Source organism: Seriola aureovittata, chromosome 13 (genome assembly GCF_021018895.1).
Source record: "Seriola aureovittata isolate HTS-2021-v1 ecotype China chromosome 13, ASM2101889v1, whole genome shotgun sequence".
Classification (NCBI taxonomy): domain Eukaryota; kingdom Metazoa; phylum Chordata; class Actinopteri; order Carangiformes; family Carangidae; genus Seriola; species Seriola aureovittata.
In genome coordinates this window covers 14,074,467-14,089,828 of record NC_079376.1, presented here as the reverse complement: position 1 = coordinate 14,089,828, position 15,362 = coordinate 14,074,467, and the positions used below count along the sequence as shown (strand labels likewise).

The following is a 15,362-nucleotide window of genomic DNA, read 5'->3' as shown; positions in this document are numbered from 1 at the left end:
TTGCTTTTTCAAGATTACAAGGAAACACAACCTCCTGCCCACCCTTATCCCCTCAGCCCTAGGGAAGAATAACAACAACAATAACAACAACAACAACAACAATAATTTAATCTCCTTTGCTCCAGACTGTTATCTTTCTTTGTGTTGATATTGTGGCCTTTTTAGTTGATCATTTCATGATCCTCCTTTTTGCCCTCTTTCCTTTCTAAGTAAATCAACATTTTGTAAAGGCAGACACTTGACCACAATCACTTTCATTATATTGAAATAATAGATACTTGTAGGATTTGCTCTTTTTTTGTATTAAGAACATGATAATAAGGATTTAGAATGTAATATTCATATTCCTAATCCTATGTCAGTTTTTGGGGTCGACTAAGCGGATTAGATTCAGGAATTAAAGATACTGGCAAGTGCCAAGAAAAATAATTTTGGAAAAGGAGGGTAAACAACCCCTTGGCATGTGTCATTTGATGTAATTAGACTTGCAAAGAGTGATGGTCTTTTCATTATTCAAGTCGATAGAGTTGAATATGATTCCCACTCACACAAAAACTGAAGTCACAGTCTAATATACCCTGGTTTATATGACTGCACTATTGTATTTGTAAATGTATATGTTAAGGTTGTACAGTAATTAATAATCGTCCACGTTTAAAGTTATTCCCACTTACATGACTCTTTGTTTTATGGTAATAAACCCTACTAGTTTTTCATAGTTTTATGTATTCACTAAGTTGGTACTTTGTGAGTATTTCTGTAACGCAGCATGCCTCTATCCAAAAGACACAAAAGATATGGATGTGTGTTGTTCTCTTTTGTATCATTAATAATGTGTGTGTGCGTGTCGGGTTGAAGGGGCGGGGTTGGATGTGTAGGAGGCGGGGATTATTCAGTACAGGCCAATCAGAAGACTTGCTCTCCTCTCGTCTCCACTGCTATTGGTTACAATCTGTCTGTGTATCATGCCGATGTTGCTTGGCTTTCTAACGGCTAGCTAGCAGCTAATGTTAGTGCTGGCGATTTCCGCCTGTTTCCCCCACAATACTATCTATATCGTCAAATATTACACAGAGCGTAGCTTCAGTTGGGTATTCTGCTGTTGACGGTAAGTTTTTCTCACACCAGTGACATTGAAGGTTGCCAACCTGCTGTTATTTACCTGTTAGTAATAGCAGGCTAACGGATAGTCCAGTTGAAAAGACTTACTGGCATTGCTAGCTAACAATAATAGAGCTAGCTAAGAAGAGACAAGAACACTCCCAGTCTCAGCCCAGAAAAGAATGTACTTTTCGCTAAATACCTGGTTTGGTTATATCAATTGAGATTCGAAATGTCCGGCTATTAGCTTGAACAGGTTACCCCACGTTAGCGCATCCACAAGCTACTGCTTGTGTGTTATGTTTTCATGGCAACGTAGGAGCCGATGCCCCTGTCTTGTATCTCTTTTAGTGTTATATGTAACAAGCAGAGAGGGATTCATGGTTGCTTTGCTATTAAAATGACCCCTGTTATTGGAGTCTTATATACGCGGAGGTGTTAAAAACAGTTTCCACATATCAGCGACCTTAGTGAGAGTTTCAGAGATGCTCCGATAACAACATGTCTTTATCTTTTAACGCGACTAACATCCAATATTTTCACACCAATGAATGATGAAGAGATTATAGGTGCCAAAGGGTTTAGGCTTTTCAGACATGTCTGCCCTGTTGTAAACAGATGGCTTTAAAATTATTCTGTTAATGGTATCACAGCTATAAGAAGTGACATTTTCGCTGGGTTAACAGAAGTTCTCAGAAAATATAAAATCATCCAAATACAGGAAGCCAAAATAGTTGACAGTATATTGCAGTATAAAAGTTGTAGTAGTTACTACAGATTTAACTTTAATCTTGTTACATGAGAGGCACAGACTGGGGCTACTGCCAAATGACAACAACAATTTATTGTATTAGTGCATCTCTACTATATTTGATAATAATCATTCCTCCATTGCCTAATTGAAGGTGTGCTTCATTGCAGACAGCTTCATCGTGTCTGGGACGATGATTGGAAACCCTCCTTCAGCTCCGTGGAGATGACCTTCCACCCTTTTAGGAATGGTCAGAATGGGGCCAGATGTGCCCCTTCTTAATGAGTACAAGCAGGAGTTCTTCTGGAAGCGCTTCCCCCAGACAGTGTTAGGGGGTCCACGCTTCAAGTTGGGCTACTGTGCCCCACCATATGTCTATGTTAATCAGGCAGTCTTGTTCTTGACACCATGGCTTTTTGGGGGTATTGGTACTCTGCTCTGCCAGTTGCAGCTACTACAGGAGCTCCATGCAGCAGTGCTCTCTGGTATGCTTATGTTCGGGGCTGCAGCGGGTGTCCAGGCCCTGGCCTTGTATGCTGCTCGAAGAAGTGGCACAGTGGAGAGACTTGGTGCGCCCAACATCCTAGTTGATGAAGAGGAAGTGGAATTCACCCACTGTGTCAGCCCAGAGACAGTCCGATTCATAGCCCCTGGGAAGAGGTTTGGGCTGAATGTGGTGTTGCATACAGTACTAGCTGGGGTGCTCTGTGGATTTGGAACATGGTATGTGTTCCTTGGTAGACTGACTGCTCTCTACGGCAGCATTGGTGTATCACTGGTAGTTTTTGTCCTTAGTTGGGTGACACTATGTATAGCTGAGTATTCCCTCATTGTAAATACGGCCACAGAGACGGCCACTTTCCAGGCACAGGACACTTATGAAATCACTCCACTCACCCGGCCCCTCTACATTTTTATTTTCATCACTGTGGACTTGGCTGATAGGTGAGCAAAAACAACACCTTTGTCATATTAACTGAGAAGTCCTCTTATAGAATAATGCTCTCTTGCTGTCATAATAAATCTCTCTATCTTGGTGTGATTTCAGGTTCTCAGGCCCTGTCCCTGAGCTCCAACTGGCCAGCCAGGTTCTCCATGTGCTGTTCCTCTTCCTACCTCTGCTGTGGGCGCTAGGTATACTGCCTCCCCTGGATGCCCTGCTCCTCTGGGGCATGGAGCAGGCTCTTGTGTTTGGCTTAGGAGGCTCACCCATGTCTAGCAACCTCAGGTACATACTGGAACAATAAGCTTCAAGCTAAATTTGAACCATTGCTATTATTAACAGGTTTCCACAGAAAAATTGAAATTCTGGTACTACAACAACTGTAATACTAGATTGAATTGTATTTATGGTCTTTATTTCACTTTGAAATTTGAAGTATGCTTTCATATATAGTATTTTATCAGGTATACAAATTGGTATATCTAAATTTTCCTAAAAATAACTGCACATTTCTTTTGTGTAACCGTATGTCTGTATTAATTTGTCTTACACCAGCTTCAGTGTTTCACAGCGTCAGTTAAACCAAAATGTATTTTTGCGTTGTCATATCCTGTTCATGTTATGTGAGAAACCAGTAATGAACAGACAGTAATAGTTCCACTGAAGTGACAAGTGTGACAGTAGCCTGTGTATGATCAGTCATGACTTTTTTGTGTGTATGCTGTCCCATAGGCTGCTATTGATGTTTGGTACATCTGCCGGCGTAGCTGTGTGTAATTACTTCATCCCCTCAACACTGGGTGTGGTTCTCTTCTCCATCTCAATGGGTTTTCTGCTGAGCCTGGACCTCAGCCAGGTCAGCACACTCTGCAGAGGTCCCAGGGCAGTCTTTGGGGACCGCAGATTTCGCAGAGGGGGGTCGCCACCTCCTCCCCCCAGTTCTTTTGGCTGGAATCTGGGCTGCAGGGAGCTACTGCTATATTTGACCCTGCTACTGGTGGGGATGGCAGAGGCAGGGCTGTTGCATCATTTCCTTGGTTCAGCTCAATCACAGAGCTTGGTTACAGGACCCCAGGTTCCTGTCAGCTACCTACTCCTCATACTCTTCTGCCTCTGCTGGGCTCTCAGAGAGATCCAGGGAGCCTATGTATTTGGAGGTGTGTTCCTCAATCCTCTGTACCCTAAAGGGATGTCCAATGTACAGACCTTCAAGCAGAGGAATAGAGGATTATACATTGCTGCAGCAATCAGAAGAGTCCTGCTTTATCTTGGTGAGCTTGTTATAATTTGTATTTTTAGTCTGTTTTAGTCCAATCTTAACAGATTTCTATGTGGAAACACCAGGCCTCTGAATGTGTTTTTGATCCAATACCTACCGTGTGTTTCACTTTATAGTGTCTCCATTTGCAATGATTGCTTTCCTGTCTATGGACAAATCTCTGCAGCTGCTCCACAGGGCTTCCCTCAGTGTGGGATTCACACGAGCCTTTAGAGTCGTACGTACACACTCATTATTGCTCATAGTCTTAAGTATCAATATGAACATAACATGCAGAAAATATTTACTACAATAAACACATTCTTTTTAAAGTAACTCCAGGCAGATTTTAATGGAAACACCACAAATAACAGGTCTTCTTTAAAAAGAAAACTGAAAAGTATGATCATTAAGAACATGTTCTTTTGTCATCTTCACAATATTTTTTTTACATTAAACTTAACTTTGATTCATTCCTGAGTGTTGTTCACTTGAGATTTGTGCCTGTCATGCTCAGCATAGTGGTTGCTCTGTGCAGGTGTGGCAGAGCTCAGAGGATGCTCTGCTCCAAATGGTGGTGGTGGTCTTGGTGCGGCTTGCAGCTGGAAACAATATGCTGCCAGGGTGGGACAACCTGGGAACTGGAGTTCAGCTTCTTCTGGTGAGATCAGCCTTAATTTGACCCTTACTGTTTCTGCCCTATACATTAAATCATATCCGCACGGGCTTAAATCTGACCTAAACAGTGCTTACACCTCTCACAAATTTTTACACCACAGCTGTGAAAGGCACACTGATCTGTTAACAGTGCATGGGATAGTTAATTTCTGAACATAAGCAATTTGTTTTTGACATTTATACCAAAATCTTGTCAAAACTTAAATATGGAATATCATCACGAGTACTGATAAGCATCTTTCCCCCTTTTTCCAAATATTGCAAAAATTTTTTCAGGTAAGTATAGAGTCACAGTAGGGAAAAAAATGTAAAATACACTCCACGGACAATTTATTAATTTATTGTTATTCAATACAACAGATCTGCCACAAACTCTAGAATTTGTGTTCAGGTTTATTGTTGACACTGTCAAGAGAGGTGTTAATGAGGTGTTTATTATTAAGGTAGATGGTGACTGATGGTGTTTTACAGGACTTAATTACATTGAAATGTGTATCTAATACATCAGTTAATAATACATTATTATTAATGAATAGCTAACTAAAGAAAAGTAAAAATAAAAAAAGTGAAGCACAAATCAATCAAACATACTGTATATTACACAGACATCTGCTGATAAGACTTGAGGGTGGTTCAGTAGCTCAGCGCTCCTCATGTTTGCCTGTGTGTTTCTGATCCAGGTGGGCCTACTGACTGACAGATTGACCCAGTTCCTGGCCAAGCTAAAGTTCACCCTGACTGTGTTGGTGACATCTTGGACAGAGAAGAAGCAGCGTCGTCAGTCGGCTGGAACTCTCTTGGCTGTGAACGCCTCTCTATGCCCGCTGCTGCTGGCGGTAGTGACCCTGTCTGCCCTGCTCTCTGCCCCTCTGCTGCCCCTCTTCACCCTGCCCATCTTCCTGGTAGGGTTCCCCAGGCCTCAGCGCAGTTGGCCGGGGCCTGTGGGTACTGCATGTCCCTGCCCAGACTCAATCTTCTACCAGCAGATGAGCGGAAGTCTGGCCTCAGCTCTGAGGATGGCCTTTGCAAGAGGGTCACTGGGTTAGTTGTGCATGCTTGATATCTCCCCTGTCTGTGGTGTCTTCCTTTTTTAATCGTTCTCAAATGTTCCAAGCAAACAGTGTTTACTATTTTAGCATTTATAAGATCTGTAATTCTCTCTGAATATTCTATTATAGCGTTCATTGAGAGCGTAAAAGTATATTTTTTATCAGATTTAAATTATTTTCTTAGAACAATACTATTGTTTTTATTTAAAAGCGGCTCCAGGTCCTCTCAGGGCTACGGGGAGGACTGTGTCTTTCCCAGCTTAAAAGTTAAAAAGACTGTGAAAAGTGAGCTCATCGATGAGTTGTCATCATGTTGTATTTGGGATTGTCAGTAAATAACTAGAATTATTAATTTATAATGAAAATATTTGGAATTGGTCATTTTTTAATTCATAAGCTCATCAATTGGAAAAATCAAAAGTTGTTGTTTTTTTATACACACTTGTTTATTGTTTTATGTTTTTTTTTACTTTAATGTGTTTTGACTTGTACTATGATTGCAGTGACTGAACTTTCCCATGGGTCAAGTAGGGACTGTATGCAGATCATAGAGCATTGAAGCATCACCTCATATGGTTTAATAGTAAGAGGAATGTTGTTGTGAGCAGCTCTGTGGAGTTGCTGGCAGTAATGTGAGCTTGCATGATCCAGTTGAGCTTCCTGTGAAGTGACCCAAAAAAAAAAAGCTCTGATCTGTATTCATTACATCCAAATGTTTCCACACCATTAACTGCGTAATACTCTTAGGCCAAACGGAGCTGCTGCTAGGATTTTGTTATGTGCTCGATCAGGAGGGGGCAAGAGAAAAAACAGTGCAAGTAGAGAATCATTATTTATGGACTGATGAGTCAAAACTGAATAAAACCGCTGAGGTAATGTCATCACTCAGTCTTCCTGTTTTGTTTTATTTTTATTTTTTTCTGTGCGCTTGGGGTGCTATAGCTGTGATATATAATTCAGAATAAGCACTTGTTAAGTTGATACTCGCAGTCTAACGATGGCTGTTTGTAATGTTCTTTTGCTTTACTCACACTGGGGGCTGGGAAGCAGTGAGCAGGAAAGAAGCCTAGTGTGTCAATTCCCATCATGAGGAAGTGGCTGTGTCTATTCTGAGATGCGGTTATGGGACATGACATTATCCTTGAGCAGAGCAAGCGCTAGTCAACTTAAAACAAAAGCCTCCATCACCTTGCCACTGCTGTTCATCCGTGTTGAAATAAACGTCTGTCTGCTGTCTTCTGCCTCCCAAAATGATAGGTCAAAATTGCATAAAAGGAGTGAATTTTTAGAGACTAATGGAAAGCTAAGGCCAAGAAGAGATTTAATATTTAGATCTCTGTGCAGTCAGCCAGTTAAAATAGTATCATGACCTTCCTGTACTACTGTGATGGTACACGTCTCCCTGCAGCTCATCCACTAGCCATGTTATCCACATAGTCAGCAGAGGGACGCACAGCTGATGCAAAATGAAAGGGATGCGCGCCAGGACTCCCCATGTGTTGCATGATGTATATATGTTCTCTTCTTCATTGCCCGGAATTTACAAATCACATATCAGACATGTTAGATACATGGATGACTGATTATTTTCTCCCCCTTTCTAGGTTCTTTAGCCCCAGGCTCTCATTTTCTGGGCCGCTTTCAGGACCGTATGGTTTGGATAATGATCCTGGAGAGAGGATATGGCTACTGTACAGTCAACATTAAGGTACTGTATCTTTATGTATGTCTATTAAGGATCACTGCGTCAAGATTTACAACAAGATTACATTATGGTGTGTGGTTTGTTACAGGGTCTGGAGCTGCAGGAGACATCTTGCCACACAGTGGAGGCACGGAGGGTAGATGAGGTGTTCGAGGCTGCTTTTGAGCGCCCTGAACGGCTTGGCTTCACCCAGGGCTTTAACCTGCACTGGGGGAATGCCCTCACCCCTTGTGCTGCCCTTGCAGTTCGAGTTTACTCCGACGCCCGAAATGTGCTCTCTGGCATCATTGACTCTCATGACAACTTGAGGAAACTTCAGGATGACTTTCTTAAAGCGCTGGTCTGGTTGCTCCTTCGATACTGTGTTCAGAAGCATAAAGGATTTCTATGGAGCAATGAAGAAGGGCCAGGGGTTGGAGGCAGGAAGTCCCAGTCTTCCCAGTTGGCCCAGACTGCCTGCAACCAGCCACCTGAGGCTGTCATGGTGGAATCCAATGTGTCTTCTCTCAGGTTTAGACAGGACAGCTCCAGCTTGACCTCCTTTGGGGACTGGTCAGATGAGGATGACTTATTTGGACCTCAACCAGCCAGGCGGACAGTGGCGTTAGTGACTGCAGAGGTCCAGCCTGGACACACAGCGCTGCAGACAGGGGCTTCTCTGCCGGGCTCTGTGGAGATGGACAGTCTTTTTGAAAACATGGCTCTCTCCGCCTTGCAACCTCTGCAGCCTCTGGGACTTGGCATCGGGATGCCAGCAGTAGATAAAAGCCGAACACCAGAGGTCTTCAGGGAGAGTCCCGGCTCTATCCCTCATTTGAGCTTCAGCTGCCCTCAGTCAGAGGTATTCAACCTACCAACAGGGTGGAGGACAGCACCGTTGCTACCATCCCGCCTGTTGCAGCTGAGGCCTTTGTTTCCTGAGGACTGGTTTCGGTTTACTCTAGGGCGCTTTGGGCCTGCTGTGCAGGGCGAGACCTCAGAGGACATGACCAAAGCCCTGAAGGAGGATGAAGCATTGAAAGAACTGCATGCTCAGGTCGCACTTTCATGTCTCATCTCACTGGGGGCAGAGTCTGCCTTCACCAGTCCCAGTTACGTCTACAGGCTCTATTGTGGAGATGTACCATGGACAGAAGGACTTGACTGGCTCTCTTCAAGTAAAGAACTTTACCAGCTTGCTCTTCGGGCTTTCAGGTAAAATTTACAGTTAGTTTCCAGGTTCTGATCACTAGAGCTTATTTATGCCAGAAAAAAAACACTATTTATATTTCATAAAATTTTGTCTCTATGGTTTTGGTTGCTTTCAGGTTCAGTTTCAAGCTGTTGTTTGATCAAGCTAGCCTAGGGCCCATGGAGTCACCTGAGGAATTCTTCAGCACCTTGGAGGAATATGAAAGAGACTGGTACATCGGCCTGGTGACAGAAAAAGGCTGGCACGACAGTGTCCTTCAGGAGAAGCCCTTCCTATTCTCTCTAGGTCATGACCTCGCTATGGTAATTACACACACCAGCCCTTGTTCACATTCTGTCTATGCTACAAAATATAAAATTACATCTGTTGAGAACCTTTCCTACAGACAATTCTTATTCAGTCATTGGCATAAAATTGAGGTTATTTAAAATTTCAATTTAGAGCCAATCTCAGTGAAATGTAGGTTTTTACATTTTTATGACTGACTGTTCTTGTGCACAGGGAACTTACACAGGGCGAGTCCTGTCACTGCAGGAGCAGCTGGTGCAGGTGGGCCGTCTAAATGGAGAGGGGGTACGAGGCCAGTGGGCAAATCTTTCCTGGGAGCTCCTGTATGCTACTAATGATGATGAGGAGCGTTACAGCATCCAGGCTCACCCCTTCATGCTAAGAAACTTAACTGTTCAGGCAGCCGATCCCCCTTTAGGATACCCCATTTACTCCTCAGCCCCCCTTCACTTCCCCTGCCTCTGAACACAAGGACAAACTCTTAAGAGCGTATTTTTCAGTCGGTACTCCCACAGCAAAACATCAATTTCCAAAGTTAGTGGTTATTAGGAAATTTATGTGGAAACTATAGCAAAACAAAGAGAAAACTTCAATCAGTTTTGAAGTTTTACTTTTGAAGCTGTTGACTCATATGAGTTCAGAAGAGTGATGTCTGAATGGGAACTTACATTATTTTTCAACATTAATTTGACTTTTTTTGGTGCTTCATTTCCTGCATCTCAGAGGAAGAAGCAGTGGCATCACCACTGTACTCTTGTGGAAGTTGCAAAATCATGTTAACAGATTTTAACTGGCAATGTGGACTTCTTTCTACAACAGTACACTTAAAAAGAAAAGTTCCTTTTGAACATTTGTATCATGAAAGAGTTGACCACTGATAGGTTTCCATTGAAGCACATACATTTTGTGGTTTCTTTATTAATGATTGTGCTTACAAAGAAAAGTGAATACATTTCCCCACCTCCCCTTTAGCAGACACCTGCCGAATACCTCTGATTTTATTGTACTTTTTAGATTTCACAGTTTTCAGGTAATTTCCCCTCCACGTCCACAAAAAAGGGACAAGAATTTTAATGTTTTGTTGAAGATATCAAGGATGTGCCTTGGGTATGTCTTGCTGTATGTGTAAGGTGTTTAGTGCTGTTGTTTTGTTTACAATTCACTTGTTTACAATTTAGAACAAAGAGTTAAATGATTATGTCCATAGTCTCTTGTACATATTGTTGATTTTTATATGTGTAACTGTATATACTTATAATAAAATAGCTTGGCAGAAGCAGTTTTGTTGCATTTAACTGTACAAACTTGCCAGGGCAGAAGACTGATCCAAACTAAGTTTTATTAGCCATTCAAAAGGTTAGTGCAAGTACTTCATCAGTCTTACATGAAGTCATTAGCCTTAGTTTCATAAATTCATATAGGCCCTGTGCCAGAAATTCACATAATCTGAAAATGCTTGTTACAAATACACATTAAATACAGGATTTACTTATTGAGTTTTGAGATGAAAGCATAACAACAAAAATGTATCCATGTTTGTCAGACACTGACATGATTTGGGAGGAGAGCTCCAAGCTTTCAAAGCAATTGTGAGTTTACATTTTTTTCCTTCTAAATGAAGGTGAAAATCCTAAAGATTTAGCAGGAAACCGATTTCAAAATTCAGGTCAGACATTAGGAATGCAATGAACAAGTTTCCTCATCCAGATGAGACTTTCAGGAGGTCTTAGGCTTAGTGAAGTATGCAGAATCTGCATCCTGCAAAAGAAAAAGCTGACTGTTAGCACTGATGTTTGACTACTGTGAATGAAATCAAAATTGTATCATTTTTACCTGAGCATGAAAATTGTCTTTTTTACATTTGTAAATCTAGAGTAAATGTGTGGCGGTCACAGGTATGACCCTGATACTGCTTTAAGTGCAATGACTTCACTGGTTAGGAATACTGTTTAACATTAACTTACATAGACTCCAGGCGGCAGGTTATTTTTTCGTCTCAAAAGAATACATCATAGACCCTACTGAAGCATGAGCATGTGACGCTCTGATGTCTGGCCAGTTGGAACATGACCTTTCTGCATGGCCCTCAGCTGTCACTGTCCAGCAGAGGCCACCAGACACACTAGTCAGTCAGTCAGTCAGTCAGTCAGTCAGCACCGCCGGGAAGTAGTCATGCTCACTGTCATACCCTGGCCACCGTCTTCTTATTAGACTCAAGCAAGGTCAGCAACAGCTGAGGCCCCCCAGCTGTTAAGAGACAGCTCTGCTTTGTGTCTGGCACGTTCTGCTCTATTCAAGTACTTTTAGTCCGTTCACACAGTGAGAATCCCCCGGTCCCAATTCAAATGGAGCAAGGTCAACCTTAGAGTTCAACAGCAAGGCTGAGCATACATAAAACACAAGTATATCCTGTCAAATTTGTGCGCTTTCTGATGAGTTCTGAGTAGTGTGCCTTTTTAACTGACTTTAACCAGGTGTACATACATCTTGAATATAGAAAATGATTTAGCAGTAGTATGGGGAATGATTTTAAAGGTCCTCTACACCAATGGTATATCCCAAACAGAAGTTTGCACTTGTTTTGGCTAATTAAATCTCTTCCTACGAAGCATGTAGCTACATCTTTCCTGTGTTGTTGCAGCTGTTAAGATGGGACAAATTTATGATTCCTTTAAGTTAGAGTTTAGTGACCTTAGCTGATTCTTTTAAGGAATAGTTCGACACTTTGGGAAATACCCTTATATGCTTTTTTTAAATCGATAATTAGGTGAAAAATCATATTTTTTTAGAGGTATTAGAGGTAGTGAAATTCTTTTTTTTTTCAACCTTACACCAGGTATGCCACCCTGTCAATAAGCCTATGCTTAGATTGAATCTGTACCATATTAAATTTGCACATGTAGCTCTCTCAAAAGGTTACATCATCATATACCTACCACACCAGCTTTGAAATTCTGCACCCTTTTCCTGCCCAACATGTTTGTGATGAACCAGGCAAATGTGGGAGTGTACTGCCAGGCGTAGTAAAACAGAAGGAAGGGCTGCTGTGCGATCCACATTTCCTTGACATTGTTGGCAATTCCCACCAGCATTAAACGCACACAGCGACTTGTTGGCATCTTGTGTTCCTGGTTACCAGCTGTGGCCACAGGCTTAGGTAATGGAAGGAAAAAAGGTTATTGAAACCAAACTACTGAAATAGCTACTGTTATATCACATCACACATATCAAATACAGGTAATATACAGGATTTTTAAGTTTTGTGTTAATGAATAAAAAGCATTACCTTGTTCAGCTCTTCTGTAAAGGCATTGTGGACAATTTGTGACTGCACAGGCCCCGGACACACTGTGCTGATGAGTATGTTTGGATAGTCAGTCAGCTCAGTTCGAAGGGAATTAAAGAAACCCTGTGGAAAATAAAGTAACTATCAACAGAATCCACCATGGTCCAGACAGGTCATCACTTGTAAAGTGATTTATTTAATATACTGAAGTACTACAACATACAGACAAACCAGACCTGCTTCTATGTAAAACAGCTGAAGCCTGGTATACAAACCAAACACAGAATACACTAAATATGCACTCTCTACACAAGCTGGCATTAAGTAAATCAAATTAGTTGTTGTCTGTATTCCTTTCACCTGCAGAGCATGTTTGCTGGCAGAGTATCCTGTTGCCAGGGGCGCCCCAGCAAGGCCAACCACACTGCTTACAGTCACAATGCTCCCAGTTCCTCGCTGTGTCATGTGAGGTAAGACCTGCTTGGTGATGGAGACTGTACCCAAGAAATTGAGCTCCATCAAGGCCTGGTACACATCAACACTGGTCTCCAAGCACAGAGAGCGCTGGCTTCGGCCACCATTGTTAATTAGGATATCGATCTGAAAAGGCACAGAAAAGTGGACAGAACCAGAGACAAGGAAAACAACAGCAATTATTTATTTTACCTTACAATGAATGAACAGAATACATTGGGTTGGTCATGATTACATCTGCACATAGTATAATGAAAAGAGAACAACAAAGTAAAGTGAACATTTTATCTTTTGAATACAATGTAGAAACAGGAATGTTCTTATTGCAATGTAACTAAGGATGAAAATGGACTGTATTATAAAAGAGCAATTGCAGTGGCCTTACATGTCCAAAGTATTGGATTGCAGCTTTGGTTTTTTCCTCATGTGATGTCCTCTCCAACAAATCAAGTGGAAGAACAAGAATATCTTCATCATGGAGGCCAGTGTAATCTTGAAGAATAAATGATGAAATGAATTCAGCTGTTACAAATAAGTAAGACTGAACGAAAATGAACCAAACCATTATGCAATTTATTGTAGGTTTGAGAGCGAAGGTTAAATGCAGGAAAAACAAAGAGTCTTATGGCAGAGATATGACTGTGTTATACTGTAGCGTGTTTAAGGGTTGAAGTGAAAGTATTTATTCTCTCACCTAAACAGTGACGTTTCACCCTATTCAGCTCATCCTCGCGTCGAGCGGACAGGATGAGACGTGACCCACACTTTGCCAACTGGTAGGCCAGCTCCTCTCCAATACCACTGGAGGCTCCAGTGACCCACACCACCAGTCCTTTCAGCTTGCTCTCTGGTTAACACAAATCACAACTGTCAGCATTTCATATAGAAACATTTGTTTTGTACATTATTATTGCACTGGCTCACTGTCACTCTGTTGCGGCTTACTGAGACACCTGAATACAATGGAAAATGGATGTCTTGCACTTAATACACTTTTGGGGTACTTTTATGTAACTTAGGTATTGGAGGTGTTCAGTGTAAAATATGTATTATATATGTATTGTATCTGGGTACGAGTTAGGGGCACTTTGAGTGTGTCGTTCGATTACTACTTTATATTTTTCTTCACTGAATTTCAGAGAGAATATTGTAATGTATTTATTTCAATTTGAATTATTAATATAATATTTTACATTCAAAACATAAAACTAGTTCCAGCTTGACAAGATGTTTACACATTAATGCAGTAGTAATAATCCTACAGCACAATATGAATGATGAATACTTTTACTTTCGATATTTTGCCTGTAGTATTTCTGTATTTTCAGTTTATAGTAATTGTCCATGTAGTACTTTTATTTGTAACTCAACATTTGCGTTGTGGTACTACTACTACTACTAGTACTACAGTAAAATGTCTCAAATACTCTCACCACTGGGCCTTTATACGAAAACGTTTGTGAATCCCTGATTTGACAACACTGAAATTTAATGATTTAGGTGAAATTCACAGAACATATAAAAAGTGGAATGTGAATTTTGGAGATTTCAGAGGAGACTAGTGTGAGTTACAGCCACGGGTCAAACCTGAAAAGCTAATTACTGTTTAACCGCTGTTTAACGGTTCAAACTGCCCATACTCATCATGGAATAGATCTGTTGTCACTGAATTTCCCTTGTTTGTGAATAAGAAACAGGACAAAATAATAGACACAAGCACAGGTTAAGTGAACTCACCTGGCCTGTGTCCTATCACACTTGCCCACAACAGGGTGAAGTCTGCATCCACGAAAATGAAACACAAGAAGTGAATGAGTAAATAAAGTGGTATAAAACACCACAATGCGGATACAATGCAACAGTCCATTGGTTTGAAATGAATGAGCTGTACAACGCAGACCTTGTGACTTAAGTAGCTACTATAAACAAGCTGCTACCAAAAAAACTACAACCAACGGATATGGCGTCACTTCCGCTCTCATACTTTCAAAATTAAAGCTCGGGCTTGTCAGCTTCAGAAATTAAAAATCAACACCCGCAGGAAATGGAGATACGTAAATTAACAATAATGTAGTGGTGGAAGCACCGCCGTTTTTACTTATTCAGTGATCAACTTATGACGATCAACTTAGTGATTATAAAGGTCACCCGCAGGGTTCTCGATGACTTTAGCTTTTATTGGGTGAGATAAAAGTCTGGATTTCTGTTGCACCTTCAGTCATTCCTGATTATATATCATTTTTAATTTCTTAGGCAATAGTGTTCATCCTTCCTGCCCTCTTGGGGTTGCTGAAACTGTCCTTTGTGGTTAATGTCGCTTTTTGCAATAATGAACTGTAAACAACGTTTACACAGGAACTTGCTGGTTCTCTAAAAGTAATCATTGTTTCAAAACTAAATTCTCTGTCAGAACAGAGATGGAAAAGCAAAATAAGACAAGCTGACCTTTACAATATTAAAATGAGCAGTATGCAAAGCATTGTGCAACAAAGAGAAAGATGGAAAAAATAGTCCAGGGCCCCATTATGCACTGGTCAACAGAGAATGAACAGGAGAAGCTAAAAATGGTGATCGTGACACTGGGCTCTATTATGAAAGGTACAGATTGTTCTCCAGCAGAATCCTGAACATTACCAT

The 15,362-nt window shown here is 41.3% G+C and overlaps 2 protein-coding genes across 3 annotated transcripts; one reads left to right on the top strand and one right to left on the bottom strand.

Moving 5' to 3' along the window:
* Window positions 1–973: 973 nt before the first annotated feature.
* Window positions 974–10,244, top strand: pcnx4 (pecanex 4). Of its 2 annotated transcripts, none has more exons than XM_056393962.1 (11): window positions 974–1,108; window positions 2,027–2,797; window positions 2,901–3,080; window positions 3,528–4,066; window positions 4,191–4,291; window positions 4,592–4,714; window positions 5,412–5,772; window positions 7,385–7,488; window positions 7,574–8,679; window positions 8,793–8,979; window positions 9,179–10,244. In XM_056393962.1, the coding sequence occupies exons 2-11, from the start codon at window positions 2,100–2,102 to the stop codon at window positions 9,428–9,430; spliced, it is 3,651 nt and encodes a 1,216-aa protein (XP_056249937.1). In that variant the 5' UTR covers window positions 974–1,108; window positions 2,027–2,099; the 3' UTR covers window positions 9,431–10,244. The 2 variants fall into 2 exon arrangements, with proteins under 2 accessions (XP_056249937.1, XP_056249936.1); XM_056393961.1 differs by having other exon boundaries at window positions 2,023–2,797.
* A 41-nt stretch (window positions 10,245–10,285) lies between these two features.
* dhrs7 (dehydrogenase/reductase (SDR family) member 7) lies at window positions 10,286–14,684 on the bottom strand. Its single transcript, XM_056393963.1, has 7 exons — window positions 14,463–14,684; window positions 13,420–13,572; window positions 13,111–13,217; window positions 12,612–12,851; window positions 12,252–12,374; window positions 11,902–12,117; window positions 10,286–10,723 (listed from the first exon to the last, which is right to left on the bottom strand). Exons 1-7 carry the CDS (start codon window positions 14,590–14,592, stop codon window positions 10,682–10,684), a joined length of 1,011 nt encoding a protein of 336 aa, XP_056249938.1. The 5' UTR covers window positions 14,593–14,684; the 3' UTR covers window positions 10,286–10,681.
* Between the last annotated feature and the right edge of the window lie 678 nt (window positions 14,685–15,362).

Coding starts and splice junctions, on each gene's coding strand:
- pcnx4 (XM_056393962.1), top strand. CDS start 2,100: ATGGTCAGAATGGGGCCAGATGTGCCCCTTCTTAATGAGTACAAGCAG. Junction 2,798..2,900: donor ACTGTGGACTTGGCTGATAG/GTGAGCAAAAAC, acceptor GTGTGATTTCAG/GTTCTCAGGCCCTGTCCCTG. Junction 8,680..8,792: donor CTTGCTCTTCGGGCTTTCAG/GTAAAATTTACA, acceptor GGTTGCTTTCAG/GTTCAGTTTCAAGCTGTTGT.
- dhrs7 (XM_056393963.1), bottom strand. CDS start 14,592: ATGGACTGTTGCATTGTATCCGCATTGTGGTGTTTTATACCACTTTAT. Junction 13,218..13,419: donor GGTGAAACGTCACTGTTTAG/GTGAGAGAATAA, acceptor TTATTCTTCAAG/ATTACACTGGCCTCCATGAT. Junction 12,852..13,110: donor CAATCCAATACTTTGGACAT/GTAAGGCCACTG, acceptor GTGCCTTTTCAG/ATCGATATCCTAATTAACAA.